General features: G+C 47.3%; 1 protein-coding gene across 1 annotated transcript in view; it reads left to right on the top strand.

The window, feature by feature from the left end:
- Positions 1-15825, top strand: part of LOC116957496 (DNA repair protein XRCC1-like) — a 32023-nt gene extending 16198 nt beyond the window's left edge. Inside the window, exons 7-11 of the mRNA XM_076056266.1 lie at positions 2619-2847; positions 3143-3291; positions 4411-4501; positions 5111-5186; positions 6331-15825. Of these exons, the coding sequence (XP_075912381.1) occupies positions 2619-2847; positions 3143-3291; positions 4411-4501; positions 5111-5186; positions 6331-6438 (653 nt within the window). The 3' untranslated portion in view covers positions 6439-15825. The remainder of the gene's footprint in view (positions 1-2618; positions 2848-3142; positions 3292-4410; positions 4502-5110; positions 5187-6330) is intronic.
- The last annotated feature ends 699 nt before the right edge of the window (positions 15826-16524 follow it).

Genomic DNA, 16524 nt, shown 5'->3' with positions numbered 1-16524 from the left:
CAGCTCTGTTATCCCCATTCCTATCTCTGCCCCACACCCTCTCTCTCCCCCCCCGTCTCTCGCGCAGCCCTTTCCCCGCGCCCACTCACTCTGGAGCCCTTATAAGACCGATTGCGTTGCAATGGAAACGTCGTGGGGTTTTTTTTGCGTTTAATTTAGATTTTTGTTTTCTATCTACGTGACTTTACCGAAAGAACCGAGAATATGAACAGAAATGTATATCCTACTTGGAAAAGCTGCCGTATTTGCTGTACCGTACTTACCACTCCAATCTCGAGGAATTGCATCATGGCGTGATTTATGTACTACGTACGCATATTGTTTCAACAACTTGTGTTTGACAGTAGCCGGACTGATGCAGCCTTTAGACCGGTGCTGCGGCGAATGCCGAATTACACTGCACAATTTGGCTGGATCGAGCTGTGTATATTTTATGTTTTTTTTATGACCGTAGTGATTAGTCATGCAAGATGTATATTGTGCAGTATTTTCATTGTTTATATTGTTGTACGTACTGTAGTGTATAATGTACCGTAAATGTTTGACACTGAAATCAAGCAGAGATACTTTATATTGTCACATGCACATGGTGCCGATAGCTGGTCCTGGTTTACAGCCTTTGGAGCGGTTTGGCCGGATCGACCCGGGACCGCCAAATAATGTTGGAAGCCGCATTATCGCGCGCCGGATAATCGATGATCGACTGTATTTGGCACGTTTTGTTTACGTGACAAACCCCTTACTAATTGGCTGTGACGGGTGGTGGCGGGTTTAACGACACATTTATGTTCACGCCATCTAACCCAAAAAAAACTACTACTACGACAGCGTGTTAAGCAAATACATTTATGTAGCAAGTCAAATTAATCAAGCTTGGGCAAGGCAGCGAAAAGAACGACAAAGCAGTCTCAGACCACAGCAACACAACACAGCAGGAGCAGCAATAGTAGTCTCTCAATACAATGGCATGTTAACATTGAACTTTCCATGTATAGGTAAGGTTCAAAGTCACAGATCACATTTGTAAATGTAACTGCTGTATCCAGCTTGGGGATATATACAGGTAGTCCTCTACTTACGATGGAGATGCGTTACGACGACCCCATCGTAAGTCGAAAATATCGTAAGTCCAAGATGGCCTAGCGTACCCAGGAGTCTTAAAGAATGGTGATAATTTAGCAAAACAGAGCAATTTACAGTACCGTACTGTATAAACTATATACTGTATGTATTTATTAATTACAATACTGTATTGAACAGTAAAATGCAAAGTAAAATCAAGGTAAACTCTTAGCCTACCTATATGAACTGCAATTTAATAGAAAAACATTTTCAGGAAACAATCCTATCTGCTATAAAAACTTTTAACATGCATTGAACGTATCGTAGTAACCCTAAAATGAAATCGCTAAAGCTACTTATACATGCATTGAACGTATCGTAACGTATATTGTACTGTACTCGCCAAGATTCTGTCCGTCGTCTGCATACTTGAACGATGTTAGGTTGTTGATGGCTACATTTAAAATATTTAACAATTTTGTCGAATCGCAAATATCGTAAGTCGGACCATCGTAACTCGGGGACTGTCTGTATACACATTTTTTTAAAGGAACATTTACGATGTATAAAGGTTGTTTCCAAAACGTTTGGGTGGTGCTGCAAAGGCTTTTGTCCTCCTTGTTCCAATTATTGTTCTGGGGATTATTTAAAAGGCAATTAGATGGACGCCTTAGGTTTCATGGGGTTGACAGTGGGGATATTGAATTACAGCTGTTTGGGGGGGGGGGAGCGCCGGATTTTCAAAAACGCCGGATAATCGCTACATCATCAATATTTAAAAAGCTTTTATTTGCACATTCTTGTATTACGTGGTATGTTTTTTTTGCGTGTTTTAAAATATTATTTCTTTGTTCAAATTGTCACAAACAAACAAACATAGAAGTAGACAAAAATAAATACCCTTCTGTAAAAAGTTGGCCTTTTTTTACTGGACCGTACCTACCACTCCAATCTCGAAGACTGAATCATGGCGTGATGTACGTAATACTACGCCGCTCTTGTTTCATCAACTTGTGTTTGACGATTGCCGGACTGGTGCAGCCGATAGACCCGGTGATCCGGCGAATGCCAAATTACACACTCACTTTTCGCCTGATCGCACTGTGTATTGTTTCTGTTTTTATGACCGACCATAGTTTTTTTAGTCATGAAAAATGTGTATAAGTGCAGTATTTTCATTGTTTAAGTTGTATGTAGTGTATAATGTACTGTATATAATATTTAACACCGAAATCAGGCATAGCTACTTTTATTTTGTCACATACACGTTGCCGATCACCGGACTGGTTAGAGCCTTTGGAGCGGTTTTGCTGGTTTCGCCGGATCGGCCCGGGACCGCCGGATAATTTTGGAAAACCGGATAAACAAAGGTCAAATGTAGTTAAATTTAGTGCAAGTTTGCCAACAAGGGTTTTATGGATTAACAGGGCCCAATGTAGATTTATTCCTGCATGTGATGATGATGGTGATGGTATCGATTCTGCTGGTTTCAGTGAAGTCTTATCGGGAGGACTGGATTGTAGCACTGCGAGTGCAGTTTCATCCCCTTTGTTCAGTGAATGAGGTGAAGGAGGAGGAGGAGGTGAAGGAGGAGGTGAAGGAGGAGGTGAAGGAGGAGGAGGTGAAGGAGGAGGAGGTGAAGGTGAAGAAGGAGGAGGAGGAGGGGAATGTGAAAGATAAAGTGAAGGAGGAGGTAGAGGAAGTAACGGAGGAGGAGGTAACGGAGGAGGAGGTGGAGGAGACCGAAGAGGAGGCGATGAGCATTGGGGACCGCGACTCTGACTGGTGAGAGACTCGGCACCAAACCTCTACGACCCCAACCGCTATCCTTACCACTACCCCTGACTAACACCATTTACTACTCCGACCATTTTCTCATCTACTAGCCGTAACACTACCACTACCCCTGACTAATACCACTTAACTACTCTGGCCACTAACCCCTACCACTCGGCTAACACTACTCCTGCCAGTACTCTGAACACTACCCATACCACTACCCCTAGCCCTATCGCTATCCTTACCACCTCCCCTAACACTACCCCAAGCACTACCCCTACCACTGTGCCTGTTACCGCAGCCCGCCCAGCCCGCCTGGTGCATTAGGAGACCCCTACGATGGGACCACAGAGGAAGAGGAGGCAGTGGAGGAAACGCAGGTGGGGGGCAGGGCAGGTGGAGAGGGGGAGGAGGAGGAGGAGGCAGCCCCTGGCCCCCCTGAGCTGCCCGGTGAGTGTCAGCACTGACTACTCACTGGCCACTCACACCGACCACTCACGAACACTCACACAGACCACTCGCTGACCACTCGCTAACACTGACCATTCACTCAATCACACTGACCACTCACTCACACTGACCACTCACTCACACTGACCACTCACACTGACCACTCACACTGACCTCTCGCGCGCACCGATCACTCACGAACACTCACACAGACCACTCACTGATGACTCGCTCACACTGACCATTCACTCAGTCACACTGACCACTCACTCACACTGACCACTCACACTGACCTCTCACACTGACCTCTCGCGCGCACCGATCACTCACGAACACTCACACAGACCACTCACTGATGACTCGCTCACACTGACCATTCACTCAGTCACACTGACCACTCACTCACACTGACCACTCACACTGACCTCTCACACTGACCTCTCACACTGACCTCTCGCGCGCACCGATCACTCACGAACACTCACACAGACCACTCACTGATCACTCGCTCACACTGACCATTCACTCACTAACACTGACCACTCACTCACACTGACCACTCACACTGACCACTCACCTGACCTCTCGCTCACACCGACCACTCACGAACACTCACACAGACCACTCACTAACCACTCACTCACACTGACCACTCATACTCACTGACCACTCACTCACGAACGCTCTCACTCTCCCACAGACTACTCATTCACACTCAATGACCAATCGTTCAGAGACCGCTACTCACACATACCACTTGCTCACAGACCACTACTGAGACTGACCGCTCGCTCACACTGACCATTCACTCGCTCACACTGACCACTCACTCGCGAACACTCACACGGATCACTCGCACTGACCACTCACTCACACAGATCACTCACACTCACACAGATCACTCACACTGACCACTCAATCATACTGACCACTCAAACACTCACACAGGCCACTCACTCACTGACACTGACCACTCACACAGATCACTCACACAGACCACTCGCACAGACACACTGTGATCACACACTCAAGCACAGTGATCACTCACCTACACAGACACAGTTATTACTTACTCACACACTGTGGTCACTCACCCATCATATTCATCCATTGTTCTAGATCTGCTCTCAGGGAAGAGGATTCTCCTGCACGCCTCGCTCTCCGCTCACGAGCGCCGCTCCCTGCAGCGACTCATCGTGGCCTGGAACGGGTACCGGGGGGCATGGGGTGACGTGACGGGGTGACGTGACGGGGTGACATGAAGGGGTAACGTGACGGGGTGACGTGAAGGGTTGACGTGACGGGGTGACGTGAAGGGGTGACGTGAAGGGGTGATGTGACGGGGTGACGTGAAGGGGTGACGTGAAGGGGTGACGTGATGAGGTGACGTGACGAGGTGGCGTGACAGGGTGAAGAGGTGATGTCAGGGGTGATGTGAAGGGGTGACGAGGTGACGTGATGGGGTGATGAGGTGACGCGATGGGGTAACGTGACGGGAAGGTGTGAAAAGAATGGGTGACGTGACGGGGTGACGACACGGGGTGACGACACGGGGTGACGTGATGGGGTGATGAGGTGACGCGACGGGGTCACGTGACAGGGTGACAACACGGGGTGACGACACGGGGTGACGACACGGGGTGACGACACGGGGTGACGACACGGGGTGACGACACGGGGTGACGACACGGGGTGACGACACGGGGTGACGACACGGGGTGACGACACGGGGTGACGACACGGGGTGACGACACGGGGTGACGACACGGGGTAAAGAGCAGGGGTGACGTGACGGGGTGCGGTGTGCGCCGTGTGTCAGGAGCGTCGTTGCTGACGATGCAAGTGAAGTCGACTTCGTCATCGCCAATCACGGCTGGGATGAGAGCTTCGACGAGGTGAGGCTGTGACGGCGTGAGGGTGTGAAATGGTGTGACGAGGTGAGGGTGTAAGAGGGTGAGGGTCTGACGTTGTGATGGGGTGAGGTTGTGAGAGGATGAGGACGTGACGGGGTGAAGGCGTAACGGGGTAAGGGTGTGACGGAGTGAGGGTGTGAGAGGCTGAGAGGGTTGGGGTGTGACGGGGTGAGGGTGCGACAGGGTGAGGGTGTGACGGGGTGAGGGTGTGAGAGGTTGAGGGTGTGAGAGGCTGAGAGGGTTGGGGTGTGACGGGGTGAGGGTGTGACGGAGTGAGGGTGTGACGTGGTGAGGGTTTGACGGGGTGAAGGTGTGACGGGGTGAGGGTTTGAGAGGCTGAGAGGGTGAGGGTGTGACGGGGAGAGGGTGTGACGGACCTGGTGAGGGTGTGACGGAGTGAGGGTGTGAGAGGGTGAGGGTGTTAAGTATGTGGTGAGTTTGACGTGAGTGGAAAGAGTGACGTCGGTAGTGAGTGTGATGTGAGTGCTGGACGTGACGCGAGTGGTGAGTGTTGTTACGAGGTGGTGGTAATTGGTGTGACGTAGTGGTGGTGAGTTGTGATGATGTGGTGCTGAGTGTCGTGACAAGATGGTGAGTTGTGGCGTTACACGGTGGTGGTGGTGGTGGGGAGTGTTGTGACGAGGTGGTGGTGAGTGGCTTGACGAGGTGGTAGTGAGTGGTGGTGCGTGTGGTGGTGGTGGTGAATGGCGTGACATGGTGGTGGCGAGCGGTGTGACGAGGTGGTGGTGAGTGGCTTCACGAGGTGGTAGTGAGTGGTGGTGCGTGGTGTAACGAGGTGCGTGTGGTGGTGGTGGTGAATGGCGTGACATGGTGGTGGCGAGCGGTGTGACGAGGTGGTGGTGAGTGGCTTGACGAGGTGGTAGTGAGTGGTGGTGCGTGGTGTAACGAGGTGCGTGTGGTGGTGTAGGTGAATGGCGTGACATGGTGGTGGCGAGCGGTGTGACGAGGTGGTGGTGAGTGGCTTGACGAGGTGGTGGCGAGTGGTGGTGCGTGGTGTAACGAGGTGCGTGTGGTGGTGTAGGTGAATGGCGTGACATGGTGGTGGCGAGTGGTGTGACGAGGTGGTGAGCGTGACGAGGTGGTGTCCCCTGCCCCGCCCCCCCAGGTGCTGGTGGGGAGCCCCGCGGTGGTGTTTGTTCGCCCGCGGTGGCTGCTCGAGAGCCTCCGGCGGGGGGCCCTGGCCCCGCCGCAGCCGTTCGCCATCGCGCCCTAGCGGGGTGGCGGGGGGGGGGGCTGGGGCCTGAACCCCAGACACAAATATGAACAGAGACGCAGACTTTAACAGTGACAGTGGCACCCACATCCCCGTGAACCCTGAGTCACCCTGTGGACCTGGAGTCCCCTCCATGGAGCCCGGGTGGACCACGAGTTCCCCCTTGGACCACGAGTTCCCCCTGGACCCCGAATGGACTCCGAGTCCCCGCCCATGGGCTACGCGGACCCTGAATGGACCCCGTGGACCCCGAGTGGACCACAAGTTCCCCCTTGGACCACGAGTTCCCCCCGTGGACCCCGAGTGGACGACGTGTTCCCCGTGGCACCACGAGTCCCCTGTGGACCCTGAGTAGACCCCGTCTCTGGACGCACCTTCTAGGACCGTGCTCACCCCCTCGCCTTCCTCAAGCTCTCACCAAACCGGCATTCGCCGCCTTCACCAAGCTGTGACAACCGGCACGGTGAAGTATGGTCAGATAACCCCCCCCCCCACCACAGTCCAAATTGTGTTGTTGGGGTGGGTGGGGGGCCCTCATCCAGCAGTGGAGTGACATTGGGGGGGGGGAGGGGGGGTTTGTGTGCGTTGTTACATTGGAGCCTCTTAGCACCCCCCAGGTAATAGCAGCAGCCACCGCCACTGTAGGTACCCACAACCGAAATTTTGTTTTGCTGGTTCAGTCGCATAAATATAAATGTCGTTAAACCCGCCGCCGCCACCACCATCCCGACACCACAGCCCCATTAGTAAGGGGTTTGTCACGTAAACACGAAGTGCCAATTAGTTACTTAGTTCAGCACTAACCAGTTTGTGTGTGCTGGAGAGTAAACCCACTACAACATTTACAATTAGTAAGGGGTTTGTCACGTAAACACGAAGTGCCAATTAGTTACTTAGCTCAGCACTAACCAGTTTGTGTGTGCTGGAGAGTAAACCCACTACAACATTTACAATTAGTAAGGGGTTTGTCACGTAAACACGAAGTGCCAATTAGTTACTTAGTTCAGCACTAACCAGTTTGTGTGTGCTGGAGAGTAAACCCACTACAACATTTACAATTAGTAAGGGGTTTGTCACGTAAACACGAAGTGCCAATTAGTTACTTAGCTCAGCACTAACCAGTTTGTGTGTGCTGGAGAGTAAACCCACTACAACATTTACAATTAGTAAGGGGTTTGTCACGTCAACAAAACGTGCCAATAAATTACCTAGTTAATCACTAACCGGTTGTGTGTTGGAGAGTAAACCCACTGCAACATTTACAATTCCAGTTAACGAGACGTTTCGCCGGTAATTGCAACTGACCTCATCAGGTGACGGCCAGAATTGTGGAGAAATCCTCCTCCTGTTTTGGTCTTAAATAGAGGGGGGGATGTCAGTCTGGCTGTCGCCTGATGAGGCTGGTCGTAATTACTGGTGAAACTTCACGGTACACGAATTGTAAACGTTGTGGGTTTACTCTCCAGCACACAACCAGTTAATAATAGAGGTTTTTTTGGTTAGATCGCGTAAATATATAAAAGTGTCGTTAAAACCCGCCACCACCCAACACGGCCAACTAGTAAGGGTTTTCACGTAAACAGAACGTGCCACTTTGTCACCAGTACAGCACACCGGTGTGTTGGAGAGCCAAGCCACAACATTTACAATCTGAGTACGACGTTTCGCCAGTAATTACAAAATCAGGCGACAGCCGGTTCAGATAATTGTCACTGGTGTTGGGCACATCTAACACCTCTATATAAGGAACGAAACAGTTAGACTTCTCCACACGTTTATATATTTACGTGATCTAACCCAAAAAACCTCTTATGGATGATATTGGTCGTGAAACCTACGTCTTAAACACACAACCAGTTAGTGCTGAACTGGTCACGAATTGGCCACGTTTTGATTTAAAGCTTTCGTGACTGCAGTAATTCATAATCTTAGTTCTTTCGGTAAAGTCACGTTGAAGGGAAACAACAAAATAATATATATATAAAACAATAAAAATTCTCAGGACGTTTTGACCATAACACACCTGAAGACGACCGTTTGTGTTATGGTCGAAACGTCGTGAGAATTTTTATTGTTTTATATATATTTTATTATTTTGTTGTTTCCCTTCAACGTGACTTTACCGAAAGAACTAAGAATATGGCCACGTTTTGTTTACGTGACAAGCCCATTACTAATTGGGCTGTGTGTTGGGTGGTGGTGGCGGGTTGAACAACGCGTTTATATTTTATGCGATCTAACCCAAAAAAAACCTCTGGATAATATTGTTCAGGAACGCCCTGCTGCTACTACTACTACACGTTAAACTATACGTTCCAGTCACCCTCACAGCGAGCCACTTAAACTGGCACTTGGCTACCCACGTTTACGTGGAGCAGCAGCAGCTGTAAATAGCGCATTGAGGGTGTGGTCGAGGAGCCAGATGCATGGCCTGTCCCCCGATTCTCCGCGTACCTTTTAAGAACCGCTCAGCGCCACAGGAATTGCATCAGGAGTAGAGCGGGGAGCTGGTGCAACATCATCATCGCCGCTGCTGTGATGACGATGTCTCATTTTGCGTTTGTGAAATCGGGGCCTTCTAAGTAGACGTCACACCACTCACCACGCGGTTCTGTTTCCCGGGGTGGTGACTCGTAGTCGCCACACCCGGAGAGTGTTTACATTTTTCCCTGTGTACGTGTGTAGTTGTGTAGTGGTTAGCGCACTGCACTACGAACCCGCCGCCCGAAAGTTCGGTTCCCGTTCATGCCCAACACCAGTGACAATTATCTGAACCGGTCCTGGGCCTCCCCTAGGTCGCCTCAAATGAGTACCTGGTGCGGTGTGTAAACATCGCCACTGGGGAGATGGAGGTGGTCGGGCGTGGTGCTTGCCACCTACCCCCTCACGTGCCGTTCCGGCCTTCATAGGTGCTCGCTAACAGCACTTGCCTCAACAGCCTGTTAGGGCTATATGGGGGGATATTTTCCTTGGTTTCGTGTGTCCATCCCAAACATTCGGCATAAGCTTCTCTCCCGTCACCTTTTTTCGACGGACGCGGTTTGAGAGGAGTTTGAGGCCCAACAAGATTGGAGGCAGGGGTCTTGCACTCAAGGCACCGGTATTTTGCCACAGTGTAGCTCATTGCGCACCCCAGATGGGCCACATGCCTCACAGAGGGTTTATAATACAGGAGGTATGCTGGGTTCGAACCTGAACCCTGACGCCTGTATACAGTAGACTCTCAATTATCCGTGTGCGGTTTTTATCCAATTTGTGGATTAACGTCGCGCCTGAGATTTTGACATACGTTAATAACTCATGGATTGTTTTTCCTTAAGCCCAATGTAATAATATAAAAAAAACTGTTGTACATTGTGAATCTTGGAAATGTTTATTGCAAGTGACATGCTGAAACCGAACAAATATGTGATTGCCTCTACAGTATAACACAGTAATTGCCTATATTTACAACAGTGGGGCGGAGTTTGATTGATTTTGATGGGGGTGGCTCTTTTGTCCACTATAGTGCGCCGAGTCTTCTGCGCGTGAGCAGGAAAGTGTTACTACTTGGCACGCGCATTGATCGGTCGATTGTTAGCAATCGTTCTAAATCCAAAGAGTAACAATGGAAATCTTCAGTTGTGCTTCATTTCAAATAAGATATTTTTCAAATAATCCGCGGCAATCCTCCCCGTCATTACCGCGGATAATCGACAGTCCCACTGGAGTTGGGAGGTTGCGTGTCTCTAGCCCCGTGATCGCGTGGATTTTTTTCTCTGGGTCCTCCAGTTTTTCCCTGCACGTTTCGAATCAACATGCGTTTTTAGACTGTTTTGACTGTTGCTATACATTTCCACACGATGATAAGCCACCACTTCGTCGAGCTATCATCTGTGATGGCCAGGTTGCTTCTGAAAAAAAGAGCGATACAGCAAGCTCAGTGGGGCTTTACCTGGTGAAATAAAATACAAGTACACGCAGTCATCGACTTACGAACGCCCGACTTATGAACACCCGTACATATGAACCCAGGTTCCATGCAAAAAAAATAGCAAAAAACATTTATTTGAAACGCAAACTCGCACTTTAAAACAGAACCACGGAACTATTTTGTTCAGAGGAGCGATCCTCCGCGAGATGTTAACGAGTTTAACGATGTTTCCCTTTTTGTTGATCCATAACACGTTTTTATAACACTGGCCATATGGGCATTCCAATGCAGTGCGTTGTTGTGTTCCGACTTACGAACCGTTTGAATTACGAACGGGTCTCAGGAACGAATTAGGTTCGTAAGCCAAGGACTGCCCGTACTGCAATGCATTAAGTGAGTGACTATACGACCATTCCTAGGCCCGCCTGATCCCTATTTTCCTCGTGACTAGTATGAGACCTACCCCATCTATAATCACGTAGTGGCTAGAACTAACCCTACCCCATCCATATTCACCTAGTGACGAGTACTAGTTCTACCCCATCCATAGTCACCTAGTGACGAGTACTAGTCCTACCTCATCCATATTCACCCAGTGACTTAATAATCCTACCCCATCAATAATTACCTAGTACTAGTACTACCCCATCCATATTTTACTAGTGACTAGTACAAGTCCTATCCAATCCATAATCACCTAGTGCCTACTACTAGTCCTACCCCATCCATATTCACCTAGTGACTAGTACTAGTCCTATCCAATCCATAATCACCTAGTGACTAGTACTAATCCTACCCTATCCATATTTAACTAGTACTAATCCTACCCCATCCATATTCACCTATTGACTAGTACTAGTCCTACCCCATCCATAATCACCTAGTGACTAGTACTAGTCCTACCTCATCCATAGTCACCTAGTGACTACTACTAGTACTACCCCATCCATAGTCACCTAGTGACTACTACTAGTACTACCCCATCCATATTTAACTAGTGACTAGTACTAGTCCTACCCTATCCATAATTAACCTCGTAACTAGTACTAATCCTACCCCATCCATATTTAACTAGTGACTAGTACTCATCCTACTCCATCCATATTTAACTAGTGACTAGTACTAATCCTACCCTATCCATATTTAACTAGTGACTAGTACTAGTCCTACCCCATCCATATTTAACTAGTGACTATTACTAATCCTACCCCATCCATATTTAACTAGTGACTAGTACTCATTCTACCCCATCCATATTTAACTTGACTAGTACTAGTCCTATCCAATCCATAATCACCTCATGACTAGTACTAGTCCTACGCCATCCATAATCACCTAGTGACTAGTACTAGTCCTACCCCATCCATATTTACCTAGTGACTAGTACTAGTCCTACCCCATCCATAATCACCTAGTGACTAGTACTAGTCCTACCTCATCCATAGTCACCTAGTGACTACTACTAGCACTACCCCATCCATAGTCACCTAGTGACTACTACTAGTCCTACCCTATCCATAATTAACCTCGTGACTAGTACTAATCCTACCCCATCCATATTTAACTAGTGACTAGTACTAATCCTACCCCATCCATATTTAACTAGTGACTAGTACTAGTCCTACCCTATCCATAATTAACCTCGTAACTAGTACTAATCCTACCCCATCCATATTTAACTAGTGACTAGTACTCATCCTACCCCATCCATATTTAACTTGACTAGTACTAGTCCTACCCTATCCATAATTAACCTCGTGACTAGTACTAATCCTGCCCCATCCATATTTAACTCGTGACTAGTACTAGTCCTACCCCATCCATAGTCACCTAGTGACTACTACTAGTCCTACCCCATCCATATTTAACGAGTGACTAGTACTAGTCCTACCCTATCCATATCTAACTAGTGACTAGTATTAGTCCTATCGAATCCATAATCACCTAGTGACTAGTACTAGTCCTACCCCATCCATATTCACCTAGTGACTAGTACTAGTCCTATCCAATCCATAATCACCTCGTGACTACTACTAGTCCTACCCCATCCATATTTAACTAGTGACTAGTACTAGTCCTACCCTATCCATAATTAACCTCGTGACTAGTACTAATCCTATCCAATCCATAATCACCTCGTGACTACTACTAGTCCTACCCCATCCATATTTAACTAGTGACTAGGACTAGTCCTACCCTATCCATAATTAACCTCGTGACTAGTACTAATCCTATCCCATCCATATTTAACTAGTGACTACTACTAGTCCTACCCCATTCATAATCACCTAGTGACTAGTACTAGTCCTACCCCACCCATATTTAACTAGTGACTAGTACTAATCCTACTCCATCCATATTTAACTAGTGACTAGTACTAATCCTACCCTATCCATATTTAACTAGTGACTAGTACTAGTCCTACCCCATCCATATTTAACTAGTGACTAGTACTAATCCTACCCTATCCATAATTAACATCGTGACTAGTACTAATCCTACCCCATCCATATTCACCTAGTGACTAGTACTAGTCCTATCTAATCCATAATCACCTCGTGACTAGTACTAGTCCCACCCCACCCATATTTAACTAGTGACTAGTACTAGTCCTACCCTATCCATAATTAACCTCGTGACTAGTACTAATCCTACCCCATCCATATTTAACTTGTGACTAGTACTAGTCCTACCCTATCCATAATTAACATCGTGACTAGTACTAATCCTACCCCATCCATATTTAACTCGTGACTAGTACTAGTCCTACCCCATCCATAGTCACCTAGTGACTACTACTAATCCTACCCTATCCATATTTAACTAGTGACTAGTACTAGTCCTACCCCATCCATATTTAACTAGTGACTAGTACTAGTCCTATCGAATCCATAATCATCTAGTTACTAGTTCTAGTCCTACCCCATCCATATTCACCTAGTGACTAGTACTAGTCCTATCCAATCCATAATCACCTCGTGACTACTACTAGTCCTACCCCATCCATATTTAACTAGTGACTAGGACTCGTCCTACCCTATCCATAATTAACCGCGTGACTAGTAATCCTATCCCATCCATATTTAACTAGTGACTACTACTAGTCCTACCCATTCATAATCACCTAGTGACTAGTAGTAGTCCTACCCCACCCATATTTAACTAGTGACTAGTACTAATCCTACTCCATCCATATTTAACTAGTGACTAGTACTAATACTACCCTATCCATATTTAACTAGTGACTAGTACTAGTCCTACCCCATCCATATTTAACTAGTGACTAGTACCTGTCCTATCCAATCCATAATCACCTCGTGACTAGTACTAGTCCTACCCCATCCATATTTAACTAGTGACTAGTACTAATCCTACCCCATCCATATTTAACTCGTAACTACTACTAGTCCTACCCCATCCATAATCACCTAGTGACTACTACTAGTCCTACCCCATCCATATTTAACTAGTGACTAGTACTAGTCCTACCCTATCCATATTTAACTCGTTACTAGTACTAGTCCTACCCCATCCATAGTCACCTAGTGGCTACTACTAGTCCTACCCCATCCATATTTAATTAGTGACTAGTACTAATCCTACCCTATCCATATTTAACTAGTGACTAGTACTAGTCCTACCTTATCCATATTTAACTAGTGACTAGTACTAGTCCTATCCAATCCATAATCACCTAGTTACTAGTCCTACCCCATCCATATTCACCTAGTGACTATGACTAGTCCTATCCAATCCATAATCACCTCGTGACTACGACTAGTCATACCCCATCCATATTTAACTAGTGACTAGGACTCATCCTACCCTATCCATAATTAACCTCGTGACTAGTAATCCTATCCCATTCATATTTAACTAGTGACTACTACTAGTCCTACCCCATTCATAATCACCTAGTGACTAGTAGTAGTCCTACCCCACCCATATTTAACTAGTGACTAGTACTAATCCTACTCCATCCATATTTAACTAGTGACTAGTACTAATCCTACCCTATCCATATTTAACTAGCGACTAGTACTAGTCCTACCCCATCCATATTTAACTAGTGACTAGTACTAGTCCTATCCAATCCATAATCACCTCGTGACTAGTACTAGTCCTACCCCATCCATATTTAACTAGTGACTAGTACTAGTCCTTCCCCATCCATATTTAACTAGTGACTAGTACTAATCCTACCCCATCCATATTTAACTGGTAACTACTACTAGTCCTACCCCATCCATAATCACCTAGTGACTACTACTAATCCTACCCAATCCATATTTAACTCGTGACTACTACTAGTCCTACCCCATCCATAATCACCTAGTGACTACTACTAGTCCTACCCCATTCATATTTAACTAGTGACTAGTACTAATCCTACCCTATCCATATTTAACTAGTGACTAGTACTAGTCCTACCCCATCCATATTTAACTAGTCCTATCGAATCCATAATCACCTAGTTACTAGTTCTAGTCCTACCCCATCCATATTCACCTAGTGACTAGTACTAGTCCTATCCAATCCATAATCACCTAGTGACTAGTACTATTCCTATCCTATCCATATTTAATTAGTAACTAGTACTAATCCTACCCCATCCATATTCCCGTATTGACTAGTACTAGTCCTATCCAATCCATAATCACCTCATGACTAGTACTAGTCCTACCCCATCCATAATCACCTAGTCACTACTACTAGTCCTACCCCATCCATATTTAACTACTGACTAGTACTAGTCCTACCCTATCCATAATTAACCTCGTAGTACTAGTCCTACCCTATCCATAATTAACCGCGTGACTAGTACTAATCCTACCCCATCCATATTTAACTAGTGACTAGTACTAATCCTACCCTATCCATAATTACCCTCGTGACTAGTACTAATCCTACCCCATCCATGTTTAACTAGTGACTAGTACTAGTCCTACCCTATCCATAATTAACCTCGTGACTAGTACTAGTCCTACCCATCCATATTTAACTAGTGACTAGTACTAATCCTACCCCATCCATATTTAACTAGTGACTAGTACTAGTCCTACCCTATCCATAATTAACCTCGTGACTACTACTAGTCCTACCCCATCCATAGTCACCTAGTGACTAGTACTAGTCCTACCCCATCCATAATAACCTAGTGACTACTAATCCTACCCCATCCATAATTAAGTAGTGACTAGTACTAGTCCTACCCCATCCATATTTAACTAGTGACTAGTACTAGTCCTACCCCATCCATATTTAACTAGTACTAGTCCTACCCCATCCATATTTAACTAGTGACTAGTACTAATCAACTAGTGACTAGTACTGTGTCGGGGCACTGCTCAGCCCCAGAATGCCTTGGCCCTGGGCTCAAATTGGGAGTGCTGCTGAGACCGGATTGTCTTGGTCTCCTCATCTCGGTCATCGTTGAATGTATACACACGGATCATATTAAAATGCGTTGTGGCTCTGCGACTCTGCGTGTTTGGGTTGTGCCGCTGCCGCGTAGTGTTTCCGCGGCGATCTGTCCGACGTTCGCTGCGCCTGCTGCGGAAGCTTCGTCGGGTCTCTGGGCTGCTGCTCTTGTGAGCTGTGCGAACACGGACAGAGCAGGCAGAGATTGGAGAGGGAAAGACGGGCAGAGGAGAGACACACAGACAACAGAGACACGGAGTGTCGCATGCAGACACAGATGGACAGCAGACACGGTCAGACACGAACAGAGACACGGATGCGGACACTGACATGGATAGAGTAGACACACGGACACGGACATAGACACAAACAGAGAAAGACAATGAACAGGATAGAGCAAACGGAATTACAGAGAGGCGCGTTCCCGTTGATGCACCCTAGCACTGCTATGTGAAGGAGAGACTTCTATGATCCACCCTATCAACCATTAACTCCGCCTGTGTGTTGCTTGAGTAGCGGAAATGAGTGGTGAATTCTGACATTTAGCCCCGGGAAGTTTTCGCAACGTCTCTACGCAAGGAAAGGCGGTAGGCTGTGGGATTGGAACACCGTGCAGGGAAAATGAATGCAGCTGTGGTGCCACAGCAACGGAGCAACTCCGCCGGCGCCGCCATCCCCTCGCACCCCTCCCCACGAACGCACGCACGCCCCCACCAAACACACACACGCACCCACGTAGGGTCTCGTGGGGG

This window comes from Petromyzon marinus, chromosome 75 (genome assembly GCF_048934315.1).
Source record: "Petromyzon marinus isolate PM22_M1 ecotype Great Lakes invasive population chromosome 75, UKy_Petmar_22M1.pri1.0, whole genome shotgun sequence".
NCBI lineage: Eukaryota > Metazoa > Chordata > Hyperoartia > Petromyzontiformes > Petromyzontidae > Petromyzon > Petromyzon marinus.
This window is presented reverse-complemented; position numbering and strand designations above follow the sequence as displayed.